The sequence below is a fragment of the Muntiacus reevesi genome, chromosome 7, assembly GCF_963930625.1.
Source record: "Muntiacus reevesi chromosome 7, mMunRee1.1, whole genome shotgun sequence".
NCBI classification, from domain to species: Eukaryota; Metazoa; Chordata; class Mammalia; order Artiodactyla; family Cervidae; genus Muntiacus; species Muntiacus reevesi.
Window position 1 is genome coordinate 35,343,255 of NC_089255.1, and position 13,316 is coordinate 35,356,570.

Here is a 13,316-nt window from a genome sequence, read left to right on the forward strand (position 1 = left end):
TATCAGTGTTTTATTTAGCTCAGTCAGAGAAACACTGCTAGCACAGGCTGGAGGCTCACTCTTCCCAACTCATCAGAGAGCTAAGTTTTCAAAGACTGGATGTCTCTGGAATCCCTAGTAACACATTTCACTGTTTTCATTCACAATTCTTACGACACCTAACTCTGAGAACACTGTGTTCATTTCACAGTTCCTCAGTATTTCTGCCAGTGTAACCGATAGTGGGTACTGGAACTGCAAATGGGGCAGGTTTCTGGGGTTTATATACACATATTTGTATACACATCACATTTCTAGAAACTGGGACCGTAAAGTTCTGTTAGTTGGGGATTTTATGTACAACACACTGCCAGGACAACCTCTCCCTCTGGTTTTTGAAGAATCTGTTAGTTTTTAGATTGCCACTGTGTAAATGCCTAATGGTGGACCAGGTCAAGCCGCCTACATTGAAGGCTTAGAGTCATAACGAGCCCACACCCCGAGGGCCCTGGTCTATCAGGCACTTGGTCAAGCCACCTCTGATGACTGGAGGCACATTCCTGTGCCCATCAACGCCTACGGGGCACTCCCCATCCCACTGACCACCTCTCTGACGACAAGATCGATCATGATGTCAGGGTTCTGCTTCCTCTTCATCCTGCCACTCTCCCCCAGGAGCCCTACGATTGCCCCAAGGAGAGGCAGCTGCAAAGACCACAGACGCCTCAATTTACATAAAATTATCTCACTCCATTTTATTTAAGATTTTTCTCCAGTTAGTAAAAGAAAGATGTGTCTCTCTTTATACATATGTACAGGTTCAGTTATAAAAATAGACAGCACATTCAAAGAGAAAAAAGGCTTGGCATTTTTCTGATTCCCTCTAAATAGCATCTGTACACAGGAGTCTGGGTTTGGGCAGGGGAATCTTAATGATTTAAATTAAATGATTCCCCTACCACCACCCCTACTCAAAAAAAAAAAAAGTTTAAAAAATCAATCTATCTAAACTCATTTCCGCGATTTTCAGGTGTGCAAATTAGAGGCGGACCCGCCCAGAAGCACCTGCTCCACCAGGGACATCAGGCTGGGGGCAGGCAGAAACACCTCCCATGTCACCACCACCCCTCTGCCGCTCCTGAAGGGAAGCGAGCTCGGGCTGGCAGGGCCGGGCTGGGAGGTGGGTGCTGAGCCTGCCCTTGCTCCATCCTCTCCATCTCACTCCACCGTCCCTTCCTTTCTCAGTGCAATATAGACAGTGCATACAGCCAAGCAGGGGGCTGAAGGGCAAGGGCGGGGAGACTGTGCATTCAGGAGGGGCAAGGGGAGCCTGCAAGAGGGGCAGTGAGGCTGTCCTGCTGATTGAGGTGGCTCCTGGTCTCTTACTGGCTTCTGGGAGTCCCGGGGTGGGTTCTGCGGCTACTGTTGCTGGTGGGACCTGAAGGTTCTCTGACGTGAACCATGCAGGGCAGGGGAGGAAATGCTGGGAAACAACTGCTTCCAGGCCTGCTGCCTCTAGCCTTGTGTCATCCTTACAGTCACCACCTTGTCCTGCATTTGCCGCTCTCCTCAGCCGTAACACTCTGGCGAATGGGTTTGGAGACTTGGGTTGCTCAACGACTGAGAATGCCATCTACATGATTTCCTCCCTTCCGAGCCCCCAGGAAATCACAGCCCTAAGAGAAGTCTCCACCGTGGAAGGCTCTTCACAGCACTTGTAGAGCCTTTGCAAGGGACATGGCCAGAGCCAAAGAGTGGAATGGGGATGGAGACTATGCGCCTGAGCATCGAGACGGGGTCTCTGTCAGCCCTTCCCCAATGTGAGGTTTAAGACTTGCCTATAAGGTCCTTTGAGAGGCTGTGGGTCTGATCCCTGTCCTTGGGCCTTTTTCCTACAGGCAACCCCAGAACATTCCTCTGGAGACATGGATGATCCAAGTGCTCACACCAGCCACCTGCCTGTCTTTCCCTTGTTGCAACTGGTCCTTGCTGCCCCGTGGCTTGGGATGGAAGATGCTGCACTGGGCAAGCTATCCAAAGACCACCTGCAGGTCAGGATGTGAGCCCCCGGTGTGGTTGAAGGAAGCTGGAGGGCCAGGTGGTTACCATCCTCCTGAGGGGTTGGTGCCTTTGCCCTGTTTCCGGATCAGGGAGTCTGGGGCTAGGCTGCTGGTCAAGTGGAGGCTCTTGGGAGTCCCAGGAACATTATTTCCTTTGCCCAAAGGGGAGCTCAAGGGAGAAGAGGCGCTTGAAGGTCCAAAGTCAGCAAGGCCAGCAGGCCGAACGAGCGACGTCTGCAGAGGACTGCTGGCGGAGATTCCTGCGGGGGGAGAAAGAGAGGCAAGAAGCATGTAAGCACCCGTCCCACCTGAGCTGCCTCAGCGCCTGACCCTGGTTCCTGGAGCCATGTCTGGAGGTGAGGTTGTGGAGAACCCCTTACCACTTGTTCTTCCTGTCAACTGTTTTCCCTGTAAGAGAAAACCAATACCTGTCCAGCCATCTCCACATTACTGCATCTACAGGGAGCAGATGTTAACCTAGGCACTCAAGAACCGAGCACACGTTAGCCGTTGGGAAGCCAAGGTTACAGGAACAGCTGTGACTTACAGGCACTGAGGTATTTTCTTATACATTCCTGCTTCCTTCCTGGGACAGCACTTGTGAGCTGCTTCCTTCTTAATTTCAGAAGATGTCCTCTATTCCCCAGTCCATATGAGCAGAGGGCACAAGGCTGCCCACTCTATCCTATGTCTACACACGCAGTTCTCGCGTTGCACACGGCTTCCCTGCTCTCTAAGCACTACTGCTTCTAAGGAGCTGGTTCAAATCTCCTGTACAGCAACTCTTTCTCACACTCCTAAAAAGGAATTCTAAGTGCTCGGTAGGCGGACTCATGACTACTCTCACCCACAGTGGAGCTGCAGGCAATGTTCAAATCCCTTGCTTTTCATGCCCAGTCACCAAGCACAGTCAGTGTTTCTTGTGACACTCTGCCCCCTGTTGCCTCTAGAAGAAAGCCTGATGAGTGTCGTGTTTTGCCCCATGTGGGGGTGAAACCCTGCCACGGCAGCCTTAACTGCTGCCAGGACTGCTGTTTTCCAAGGATGTGATGAGCTGGCAAAAAGCTAAGAAACACAGGGCTAGGCTATTATACGTCACAGTTGTTGAGCAGAGGAGAAAGGGGAGGTAAACGGACACTTACTGAGAACTTTCTATTCAGTAATGCTCTCACTTGCTGCAATGCCCGAAATTTTAAGCCTGTGTTCTGAATGGAGAGCAGCGCCTGAATGGCAACTGCTGCCCTTTCTCGCCACTCTGAGAGCCATGGTCACACGTCTGATAAGCTTCTGCCCATCAGGTCTTTCCAACCTTGACTCCCACAGGTCCTTTTCAGCATAGTCTGACTGACCTGCTCAGTGACCTCCAATATGCCTGGGTCATTAAACCCTCCGTCACAAGTATAAATCCTTCGTCAACCTTGTCTTTCTTTCTGAGTCTGGAAACTTAGTCATCAAGTCCACAGTTCTTCCTCCTTCTGATCTACAATCACAATTAAGGCCTTTCTTCTTCTCTCACTCAACGCTAACATACTGCTTTGTATTGCTGCTAAACACATTCCATGCATGACTTCCTTGTCTCATTCTCATTATATATTCAGCTACGGAGTCCATGTGTTACACTCGCAGGCACATATGTGCTGGGTTGTGTGTGTGTGGCACAGTGCGGCTTGTGGGCTCTTAGTGGGATCTGAACCCAGGCCCTCAGCAGTGAGAGCAGAGTTCTAACCACTGGACCCCTAGGGAAGTCCCTACAGCAGGTGTTTAATCCTAAGGTGGTGGCTCACAAAGCTGAAAGTGAAAGTTGCTCAGTTGTGTCTGACTCTTTGCGACCCTGTGGACTATACAGTCCATGAAATTCTCCAGGCCAGAATACTGGAATGGGAAGCCTTACCCTTCTCTAGGGGATCTTCCCAACCCATGTCTCCCACACTGCAGGGGGATTCTTTACCAGTTGAGCCAAAAGGGAAGCCCAAGAATACTGGAGGGGGTAGCCTATTCCTTCTCCAGCAGATATTCCCAACCCAAGAATCGAACCAGGGTCTCCTGCATTGCAGGCGGATTCTTTACCAACTGAGCTACTGGGTAACTATTAACTATGCTAGTCTGGACTACAGAAATATTAATTATTAAAATGTGAGTCTAGGGGAAAAAAATCAGTTCTCAAAGCAGGAGAAATGTTTAAAGCAATATGGTCAAGAAATTCACCTTTTTGTTTTCACAGTTACTTCTACTCTGAAGGCAGCACTGAACCAGGTCACAAGGGCACAGGGAGTGTCAGGACCACTTGATGATGAGGCAGACCCCAACATGGGCTCTGGGAGGGGGCTCTGGGCCCAGGGGTGTCCTGCATGCTCTACCTGGCAGAATGCTCAGCAGCCCTCCAGACTAGCCCCAGCCAGAATGGCACCTGTAGTCCCTGGGCCCCCGTACCTTTAGACACATTGTACCCGTATGCAGCATAGGCAGCGGCAGAGGCTGCAGCAGCCCCTGCTTTGGCTCCTGCCATGGCGGCAGCACTGCCTGCAGTGGACTTCCGGCTTCGGCCCTTCCCGGCTCCTTTGGCTGTGCTTCCCGAACCTTTAGGGCGGCCTCGGCTTCGGGCTGAATGACCACGTCCTGCGGCTGGCATTTCCTGAATGGAAATCCCTGTGGGAACAAATTGGCCAAGAGGGGAAAAAAAGTCAACTTCTTATCTTATGTGTGAGGAGAATCTTCTCCTGGACACAGAAGATGGCTTTGGGGGTGTTTTGTTTCAGGACTACTAGGGAGGTCTATGTCCCAATTTAATGGCTGAGCCACAGAGTCACACAGCATTAGTAAGAACTGTGGGTAGCTACAACGGCCTGACACCTCAAGTTGCTTTTCATTCTCTAAGAGCGGAGCCATTACTCCTGATTTTTTCTTTAAACTAGTTCATTACTAAATGAACTCCAGGGATGTGCTACTTGTGATTCACCTGCACATTCCAACATTCTCCTGCCTTGGGGAATCGACTTTTACTCCCAAGTTGCAAACCTAGAGGGACTCAAGAAATAGCAGCAACACTGGGCCCCATAGAACAAGTGAGGAAAGACCCAGAAAAGCTAACTATAACTAAAAACTAGCAAAAATAAGGGTGAAATATGAAGGACAGGAATGGTGAGAAAATAAAAAGTTCGAAATCTTTATGAAGTTCTTATTTTGCTTTCCCTAAGCCTTCTCATTCTCTCTTTCACTTGAATAGGCTAGTAAAACAATGAGACTACAAATGCTTTCTGCTCTACTCCACTCTTTTAAAGAAGGTAGAAAATGCCATTATCTGAGAAGGAACCAGGACCTCGCCCAAGTGGTAGGGACAGCTGCATCACTCACCGTTCACAGTGTCTGAGACAGAGCCCGTGATGGAAGCAGGAGAGTTGGTGGCTCGGGACTGAGGGGCTGAGGAGGCGGGGTCATCCACAATGACCAACATGTCACTGCTGCTCTCGTCAGGGGGGATGGAGCCGGTGTGCAGCTCGCTGCTGATGGAGATCTAGAGGCAGAAGGGTCACAGACCACTCCTCTCAGTGCCTTCGGCCCTCGTGCTAAGTGAGGACGTGCTTCCCAGGCCTCCCCGCCGTTCCCTCTCCTCCCTGGCATCACTTCTGAGATTCAGACCCCCTCCTGTGGCTCTGGAGAAGGCAATTTGCCTTCATTTGCTTTTCTCCTGATGGATTCCTTGTGAAACCCCCTTAACAAGGCAGGCAAATCCCCCCAAAAGCAAAAGCTACCCAGTAAGGACACAGCCCCCACTGCTGCAATGAAGGGATCACTAATAAAAGGAGCCTCACCTCACTGAAAGGGCTGGGCATGGCTGAGTCCACGCTGATGAAGGAGTCGTCCCCATCCGCAGAAAGGTTGGAGTTATCAGCCGAGGGAACAAATGGGATCACCAGGTTCATACCCTCCTTTCTCCTTTTGCCATCCAATTCATCTTCTTTTTTCTTCTGGGAACACACAAATCAAGAAATACAGAAACAAACATGAGGCTAGGCACTGAGAGAAAAGTGGGGTTGGAGAAGAAAGTGACGACAGATATTTGACTCTTTGTAAATGTCGAAGTTTCACTTTATTCAATTAGCATATTATTAAAAAAGAAAAAAAAATCCCAAGGAAGGAGGAAAGGAATCACTCAGCACAAGTTTATGCATATTCTACCACAATAATACAGAGTTGAAAGGCTAGTCACACTGAATGGAGCTGTGCCAAACAGAATTCGAACAGGGCAAGGTCGGTCAGCTTCCAGCGAAGCCTCGCAGCACTTATCAGGCTGAACCAGTGCAGCCCCACAAGCGGGAGGGCCCCTGCTCTTAGTTTATTTTTGCACATCTGTTTTTACTCTGCCTTCTTTTTAAATATGCATAAGGGGAATGAAGGTTCTTCTCATACACAAGGAATATTGAAGTGGCTTTCATTATCTCCTCAATTTACATGAAAATGCTTAAGCAATGAGTGACTGAGCTACACCAAACAGTGCTAGAGCCAAGTTCAGTAGGGCTTTGTCACAGGTTAGAGATGTGGAATCAGTGTGCTTAGAAAATCCCGGGAATCACATTCATACAATGCTAACAGCATTTGTATCTAGACCTATATTAGGGTTAATACGGTATGTCTTTGGGGCTTCCCTGGTGGATCAGATGGTAAAGAATCTGTCTGCAATGTAAGAGACCTGGGTTCAATCCTTGCTTTGGGAAGATCCCCTGAAGAAGGGAATGGCAACCCACTCCAGTATTCTTGCCTGGGAAATCCCATGGACAGAGGAGCCTGCTGGGCTACAGTCCATGGGTTCGCAGAGTCGGACATGACTTTGGGAACATGTCGTTAAAAACAACAACGAAGACTAGGTTGTGATAAGGATTACTGGCACATGTGCAGAAACAGCAAGACAAGAAGAAATGGAGGAGAACTACTCCCCGTGTTGTAGCTAGCCTGGTGGGCTCAAGCAGGAAATGTCAGAAGGGATACCAAAAAAAAAACAAAAACAAACCCACAAAGCAAAAAACAGCTCAGCCCAAATCCTTGGCACGAATTGGAGAAAGAGATAAATAGATTGACAGTGATTTAATTTCCCAGTAGTAGATGATACTAGAGGAATTATGGCAGAAGGACTGGATCTAATGACCTCTTAGGCCCTTTTTAAGATTCTGCAGAATCTAATAATCTAACATTCATCTTACTCACATTTAGACTTAAGCTTTTTTAACAGTCCCAACAAAAGGTTTCTATAATTATATGTGACCACAGACCCATATAATTATGTCTGTGTGGGGAGTACAACCATACCGAGGCTGCATTTCTCCTGCTTGATCGTCAGTCTGGACAGAACTGTTACATAACACACGTAGGTGGAGCTGGATACCAACCAGCAACCAAGATGACAAGCATGTACTCTACAGTCTTTTCTGGAGGGGCCGGCCACTCAGCAGCCCCATCAGCCCCAGTCCACCACCCCAACCTGACATACCTTTTCTGCGTACTTTTCCCGCTTGCGCTTGCGTTCTTTAACTCGGTTGGTTTCCTCCTGCTGCCGTTTCTCTTCTTGCCGGAGTCTCACTATCAAGAAAATTTTAAGACCTAATGAAGCACCTGTGGCGATCCTGATCCTTATTTTCTGAAACTAAGATGGCCTTATTCTTTGATATTTATGATTCAAGGTATGACTTCTATCCAGGCAGATAACTGGTGGTTTCCTAACTCGGAGAACGAACGGAGTTCCTTGGATTCTAAACAGTTTTGGGTTCAAACCATGATTCAGTCTCATTGTCGTGGGCCTTTCCACGCCTTTCCTTTTTCCTTTTCAGCCATATCTGTGCATTGCACAGATCCGAGTATGGTTACAGAGTCCTAAAAGGTTTTCAGAAGGTGGCGGCAAACATGAGCACCGTAAGAAAGGTGCTTCATCACATTTTCTGATGTGATGTTGTCCATGCCTGCAGAAGTTCACAAGGTTAAGTCTGAAACCCACTTTCTGGCTTCTCAAAAGCCAGAAATACTGGGAGAAGGGTCTGAATATTTCATATGGCAAAGTGCTTTTCCAACTTTTCCATAATTTCACAAAAATATTTCTCTGGACAAAAGAGAGTAAATTCATTACTGCTGAGGAAATCTAGGAGATAGCCTTCCTGCACACATTTACTTGAAGTTACATTACTCTAAAAATACACCTATTTCCTTATACTCCGTAACATATCCTTGTATGAGCTTTAAAATAAAGTATTATCCAAAAAAGTGTTTCTCCCCAAACACAGTCTGGCTTTGCCTACCCTTGGGACATAGTCAAGGGCTCTTTCGTTTTCAGATATGCGGAGCCAGAGATAAGGAAAGCGCATTAATAAGAGGTCTAGAGTACGTACATTTCTTTTCCAATTCTTCATCGTCTAGAAGAAGACTAACCACCTCTTTGGGTTTCAAGGTATCTGGTTTGAAGTTCCCACCAGAAATCACCATCCGTTGAATCTAATCCAAAGCAAAAAAAAAAAAAAAAAAAAAATCACCGATAGGCATCTGTTCCCTTATGGAAAATATCCAGAAAGAAAGAAACATGTTTCTCAATCTGTACTTCTGGTGAGGCCTGTGGATTTCCCTTTTTTTTTTTTCATTCTCGTGACTGGCTCATCCAGGTCATTTGTGCCAACAGAAAGGACAATGAGAACTTCTTTTCTTGAAACTGTTGATAACTATAAGATCCAATAATACTGAATCAAGAAGGAAAAGAACCAAAAATGATAATTTCTTTAGAAGCTAGCAAACTAAGCATACAGCTCAGAGGCCGATCACACCAAGAATACTAGGGCAGGAGCAAAGGCCACTTCTTCTTCCCATAAATGTGAAACTATGTCAAACACGAGGGCCACAATTGGGGTCTTCTTCAAATGAACGACAGGTAATACAGGGTGTAGATACCATTCCAGAAGAAAAGGAGTGAGGAATGGCCAGGCCAGTAAATGCTGCTTTTGTACAGGACTTCATTATAGCTTCTAGACACAAGAAATGTCAGGGCTTTCATGACCAGCGAAAGCTGAGAGTCTTAGTCTTGGTCAGTCACTGCGGCTGAACTGTTTTCTCTACCAGCACAGTGCTTCCTTTGCCTTCCGCTTACCTCACTCTTCTCCTTGGCTCGCTGCAGAATGCGTTCTTCAATGGTGCCCTTACAGATGAGTCGGTAGACAGTAACCTGCTTTGTCTGCCCCAAGCGGTGGGCCCTGTCCATGGCCTGCTGGTCCACAGTGGGGTTCCAATCGCTATCATAAAAAATCACCTGTGTAGGCAGGACAAGAATACAGCAAAGACTGAGGCACTCTCAGGGCAACACCAGGAATTCTGACAGCAACCCAGCCATTCATCTATTTCAGCAGTTTGATACCAGGTTTTTTTTTATGACATGAAGATGAACAGATATCTACTCATAAAACCAAGCCATTTCTTCACCTGCTCTGGGCAAAAGACTCTAAGTTTTTTTCAGGGTTTTCATTTAAAAAGAAGAAGTGGCAACAATATTAATACTTAAGATCCAGGGCTTACTATTTGCCACTCATTGTACTAGATGTTTTATGAGTATTAACTCACTTAAATTCCACTACCACTATGATTTAGTCACTATTAAAAACCCCTATTTTCTATAAATAGATGAGGAAACTGAGACTCAGGGAACTCAGAGACTTAATCCAAGATCACACAGACTAAATAAGCAGTGGGCCTGGGATGTGATTTTTTTTTTAACCCTAAATCTACCTTGGTAAGAGACAGGCATGGCTTTCCTGGCATTCTCAGGTTCCCACTAACAGGGTCATTTCCTGTCTTGAATTTCAGGCAAGAAATGTTAAAGGGTTCTCTGGAAGCTACTTCTAGTTTGCTAAACAACAAACACAAAGAACAAAATGTACTCCCTACTCCCCTGACCCACAGGTGATCCTAAAACCAACAGAATCTGGATCTTCAGTCCTGAGGCTACTATCAATACAGTCGATCTCTTAGAAGAAAGCCAGTTCAAAGTGACCCTCATCTCTCATGCGTCCTCCTCTATGTTCAACCAAGTCACCAAATCTAGCCAGTACTTCTTCAGAAACAAACCCATTCTTTCTATATCCCCACTGTCCTCCTCCTGGGCCAGGCCCTCACCACCTACATCCAGCTCACTGATGCTTCAAGATCAGCGGGCTTCTGAGGTCACAGTCTCTTTCTTCAGTTTACTTTGGGTATCACCGGAGGCCACTCCATCCCTCTGTCAATTATGCTGTAACACACCAAGTCCAAACTCCCCTCAGTAATCAGGTCCTGCTATATACTAAGGCAACTTCACTTTTATCCTTTCCTAATATAAACACACCCCTTCCCTTTTGTCAGGTAGTTCTCTTTGGTATCCCTCTTATATTAGTTTGACTGTACCATTTCTTGCTCAAGCTGATTTTCTGACTTAGATCTCCTTGATTTCTCTTGCCTGTAACAATGTTTCCCTTTCCTATTCCTTATGAATTCCTATTAGAAATTACAATGGTTGAAACCTGTTAAGCACTTAAAACAGATATGCATACATATCTTATTAAATTTTCATAAAAACCTGATATACTTCCTTCATCTCATAAATTAGGAAGACTGGCCTGAGCTCACAGGCTTAATAGTCTGCTTTTACAACCTGCACTATTAGCAAAATGTTACATTGCCTATTCTGGTTCAAGCTCCCACGTAGTCACTATTTTCTAAAGATATCCAATTATTTCATATGTATTATATATTTTACAAATTTTCCTGCCTGGTGTTATTTAAGGACAGACACCATCCACCAGAACAAAGTAGAATTCTACAAATACTAGTCAATTGATACTAGAATCTCTAAGATGTGATCAAAACTAGAAAAAGCGCTAAAATGTAAGCAAAAGAGTAATTCATCTCTCTTGACACTGTTCCTCTAGATGCTTTTCCCATTGCTTAACACTATTCCTAAGTAATTTATTTTCTCATTTAATAATGGAAGCAATTCTTCTGCCATTTTCTGCAGAACTCACTTGATGTGAAGATGGATAAAAGGCATCAGCATTTTTAATGTTCTTGCCTCTAATAATAAGAACCCCCACCGACTCTTTCTTATGGCGCTCCTTTTGTCTTGCTCTCATATGAGGTATAATCCCTCAACTTTTAGTGTAAGTTAGAATCCTTGAGGAAAAAGAAATGACAAACTGCCTGCCAAAGAAAGAAAATCATTATGAAAGCTTATTGTTAAGCCAGTGTCCACAGATCTAGGATTTGGAAGTATACAACTTTGTCACTTGTTAGAGGAATACAGAAAACCTGACCACAGGACATTTTGGAACTTCAACAGGATAGGCAAAATTCTAGAAAATTCAGTTTAAATTTTCAGGGATAACAAAGGAAGAGAGGACAGAGTTAATGAAAGTGAGACCTCCAATGAACTGGGGTGGGGGCAACTGTTTGCCCAACATACCTAACATGACTACATATGTGGAAAATGAGAGTTGATGTCACACCCAAAAGACAGTACCTTCAGTAGTCCAAGCCTAAGGCAATGAATAGTTCAGCATGAACTCATAATGGGCAACCCTATATTATGAATCATTTCATAAGTGTTTCCTCCATATTTACATTTTTCCTAGAAGTCTCAGTGGCAACCAAATCTGACTCAACTTGGGTTCTTTTGAGGTCATCAACAGTTAAGAAGACTGGAGCCTAAGGAGATAGGTTTGCAATTTAACTTCCAAGTCCCCTCTTTCCCCAATTTAGTGGCTCTTATCATTCAAATGGATTAAAAGAGGTAAAGAACTGGTGAGGAAGAGAGAGTAAAATAAGATTCTACTTAGCCCTATCTAATAAATTGTTGATGTTTAAAAAAAAATTCTACTTAGAAACAGACACAGAGAAAAATAATATGAAACATGTATAAGCTAGCAAGTTAAGACAAAAATAAGAGAGATATAAATACCAGATGAGATGTATGGTTATTATCTACCTCGACAATAAAAAATGAACACTGAATCCACCATGACATGAACTCAGGGGAGACAATGTCCACTGGAGTAGGACAGTTATGACACCCGTCTTTATGGAGCTCAGTGACATTCTAGAGAAAAACAAGCAACAACAACTGACTTAACTAGGAAATTAAGAATACAACAACTGACTTAACTAGGAAAGATCAGAGTCAGTCAATCCACAATGCGTGGCCCAGCAATGAGTAACGGGAAATATATTAATTGTCAGCACTTTTATGAAGTTGTAAACAGCAAGCTGGGAGGGCACTGGGAAGGGGAAGCAAAGGAGGAAGGTGAGAGCTGAAATGGGTGGGATGCTTTTGGCTCTTTAAGTCAAAGAGAGTTTCAGGGGATGAGGGAGTAAAAATGGGAAAACTGAGAGGAACAACTGGAAACAGCTGGACCAACACTTGGAGGGAATGGGTGGAGAATGCGTTAGAAGTTCAGTTCCTTGGGAGGGCTGAAAGCTGTCCCATGGTATCTCATGGGACATAAGACTTCTCATACTGCTTGTTACTATGGGACAAAAGCGCCTCAATCTCTTTCTACACAAACATTTAAAACAGCATAACACAAAAACAAAACCAACAGTGCAGTTTATAACAATCCCTTATTAAACAATGTCAAATGCAAAGAGATTCCTATTTCAGGAAGAATACACAAAGAGCAAGACAGAAAGTAAGGGGCAGCTGCCATTAATTTCATGGTAAAATCATGTTTTTATTAACAGAGTGAGTCAGAGTCTCACTGTTTACAAATACATGTTTATATATGCATTCTCAATCATAAAACATTAAGTTTTTCCTGACATTTTAGGGTGACTAACCTCTTCCTTGTCCATAAATGGTTCTGAGGATCTTCCGAAGCTAAATATTCTCAGGGCAAAGGAAAAATGCCAGGCAAGCAGTTAAACTTATTGTTTCTCTAATAATACACACAGTGAGCACAGCTTGACTCCACACAAACCATTACCTAGCAACTCATTTCAATCATGTGGTTCCATTTTTTTTTTCCCCCTGAGTATTCTAAGAGGTTCTAATTTGTGAGTCCCTTAGCCTTCCCCTCAAAATTAAATGTAAACTATTTCAGAACTGGAGACTCAGAATATTTAGAGCCTCTATGTCCCAGGATGTAAAGAGAATTCCTATTTCTACTCCTCTAGTTGTGGGGTTAGGGTTAGGTTTGGTTCTTCCTGACTGGCAGGAGTAGCTCACTTGTGTAAGACAAGCTGTGAAAACTAGAAGCATGGGACTTCCCTGGTGGCTTAGTGGATGGG

General features: G+C 45.0%; 1 protein-coding gene across 2 annotated transcripts in view; it reads right to left on the reverse strand.

The window, feature by feature from the left end:
• Nucleotides 1–703: 703 nt before the first annotated feature.
• INO80 (INO80 complex ATPase subunit) overlaps nucleotides 704–13,316 on the reverse strand; it is a 119,194-nt gene continuing 106,581 nt past the window's right edge. The window contains exons 30-36 of one of the 2 annotated variants that reach the window (XM_065940899.1): nucleotides 9,157–9,315; nucleotides 8,411–8,513; nucleotides 7,522–7,610; nucleotides 5,849–6,001; nucleotides 5,391–5,550; nucleotides 4,470–4,685; nucleotides 704–2,299 (exon numbers count right to left, since the gene is read on the reverse strand). In XM_065940899.1, coding sequence (XP_065796971.1) covers nucleotides 2,082–2,299; nucleotides 4,470–4,685; nucleotides 5,391–5,550; nucleotides 5,849–6,001; nucleotides 7,522–7,610; nucleotides 8,411–8,513; nucleotides 9,157–9,315 — 1,098 coding nt within the window. In that variant the 3' untranslated portion in view covers nucleotides 704–2,081. Of the gene's footprint in view, nucleotides 2,300–4,469; nucleotides 4,686–5,390; nucleotides 5,551–5,848; nucleotides 6,005–7,521; nucleotides 7,611–8,410; nucleotides 8,514–9,156; nucleotides 9,316–13,316 lie in introns of both variants that reach the window. The other variant, XM_065940897.1, reaches the window with a different exon arrangement.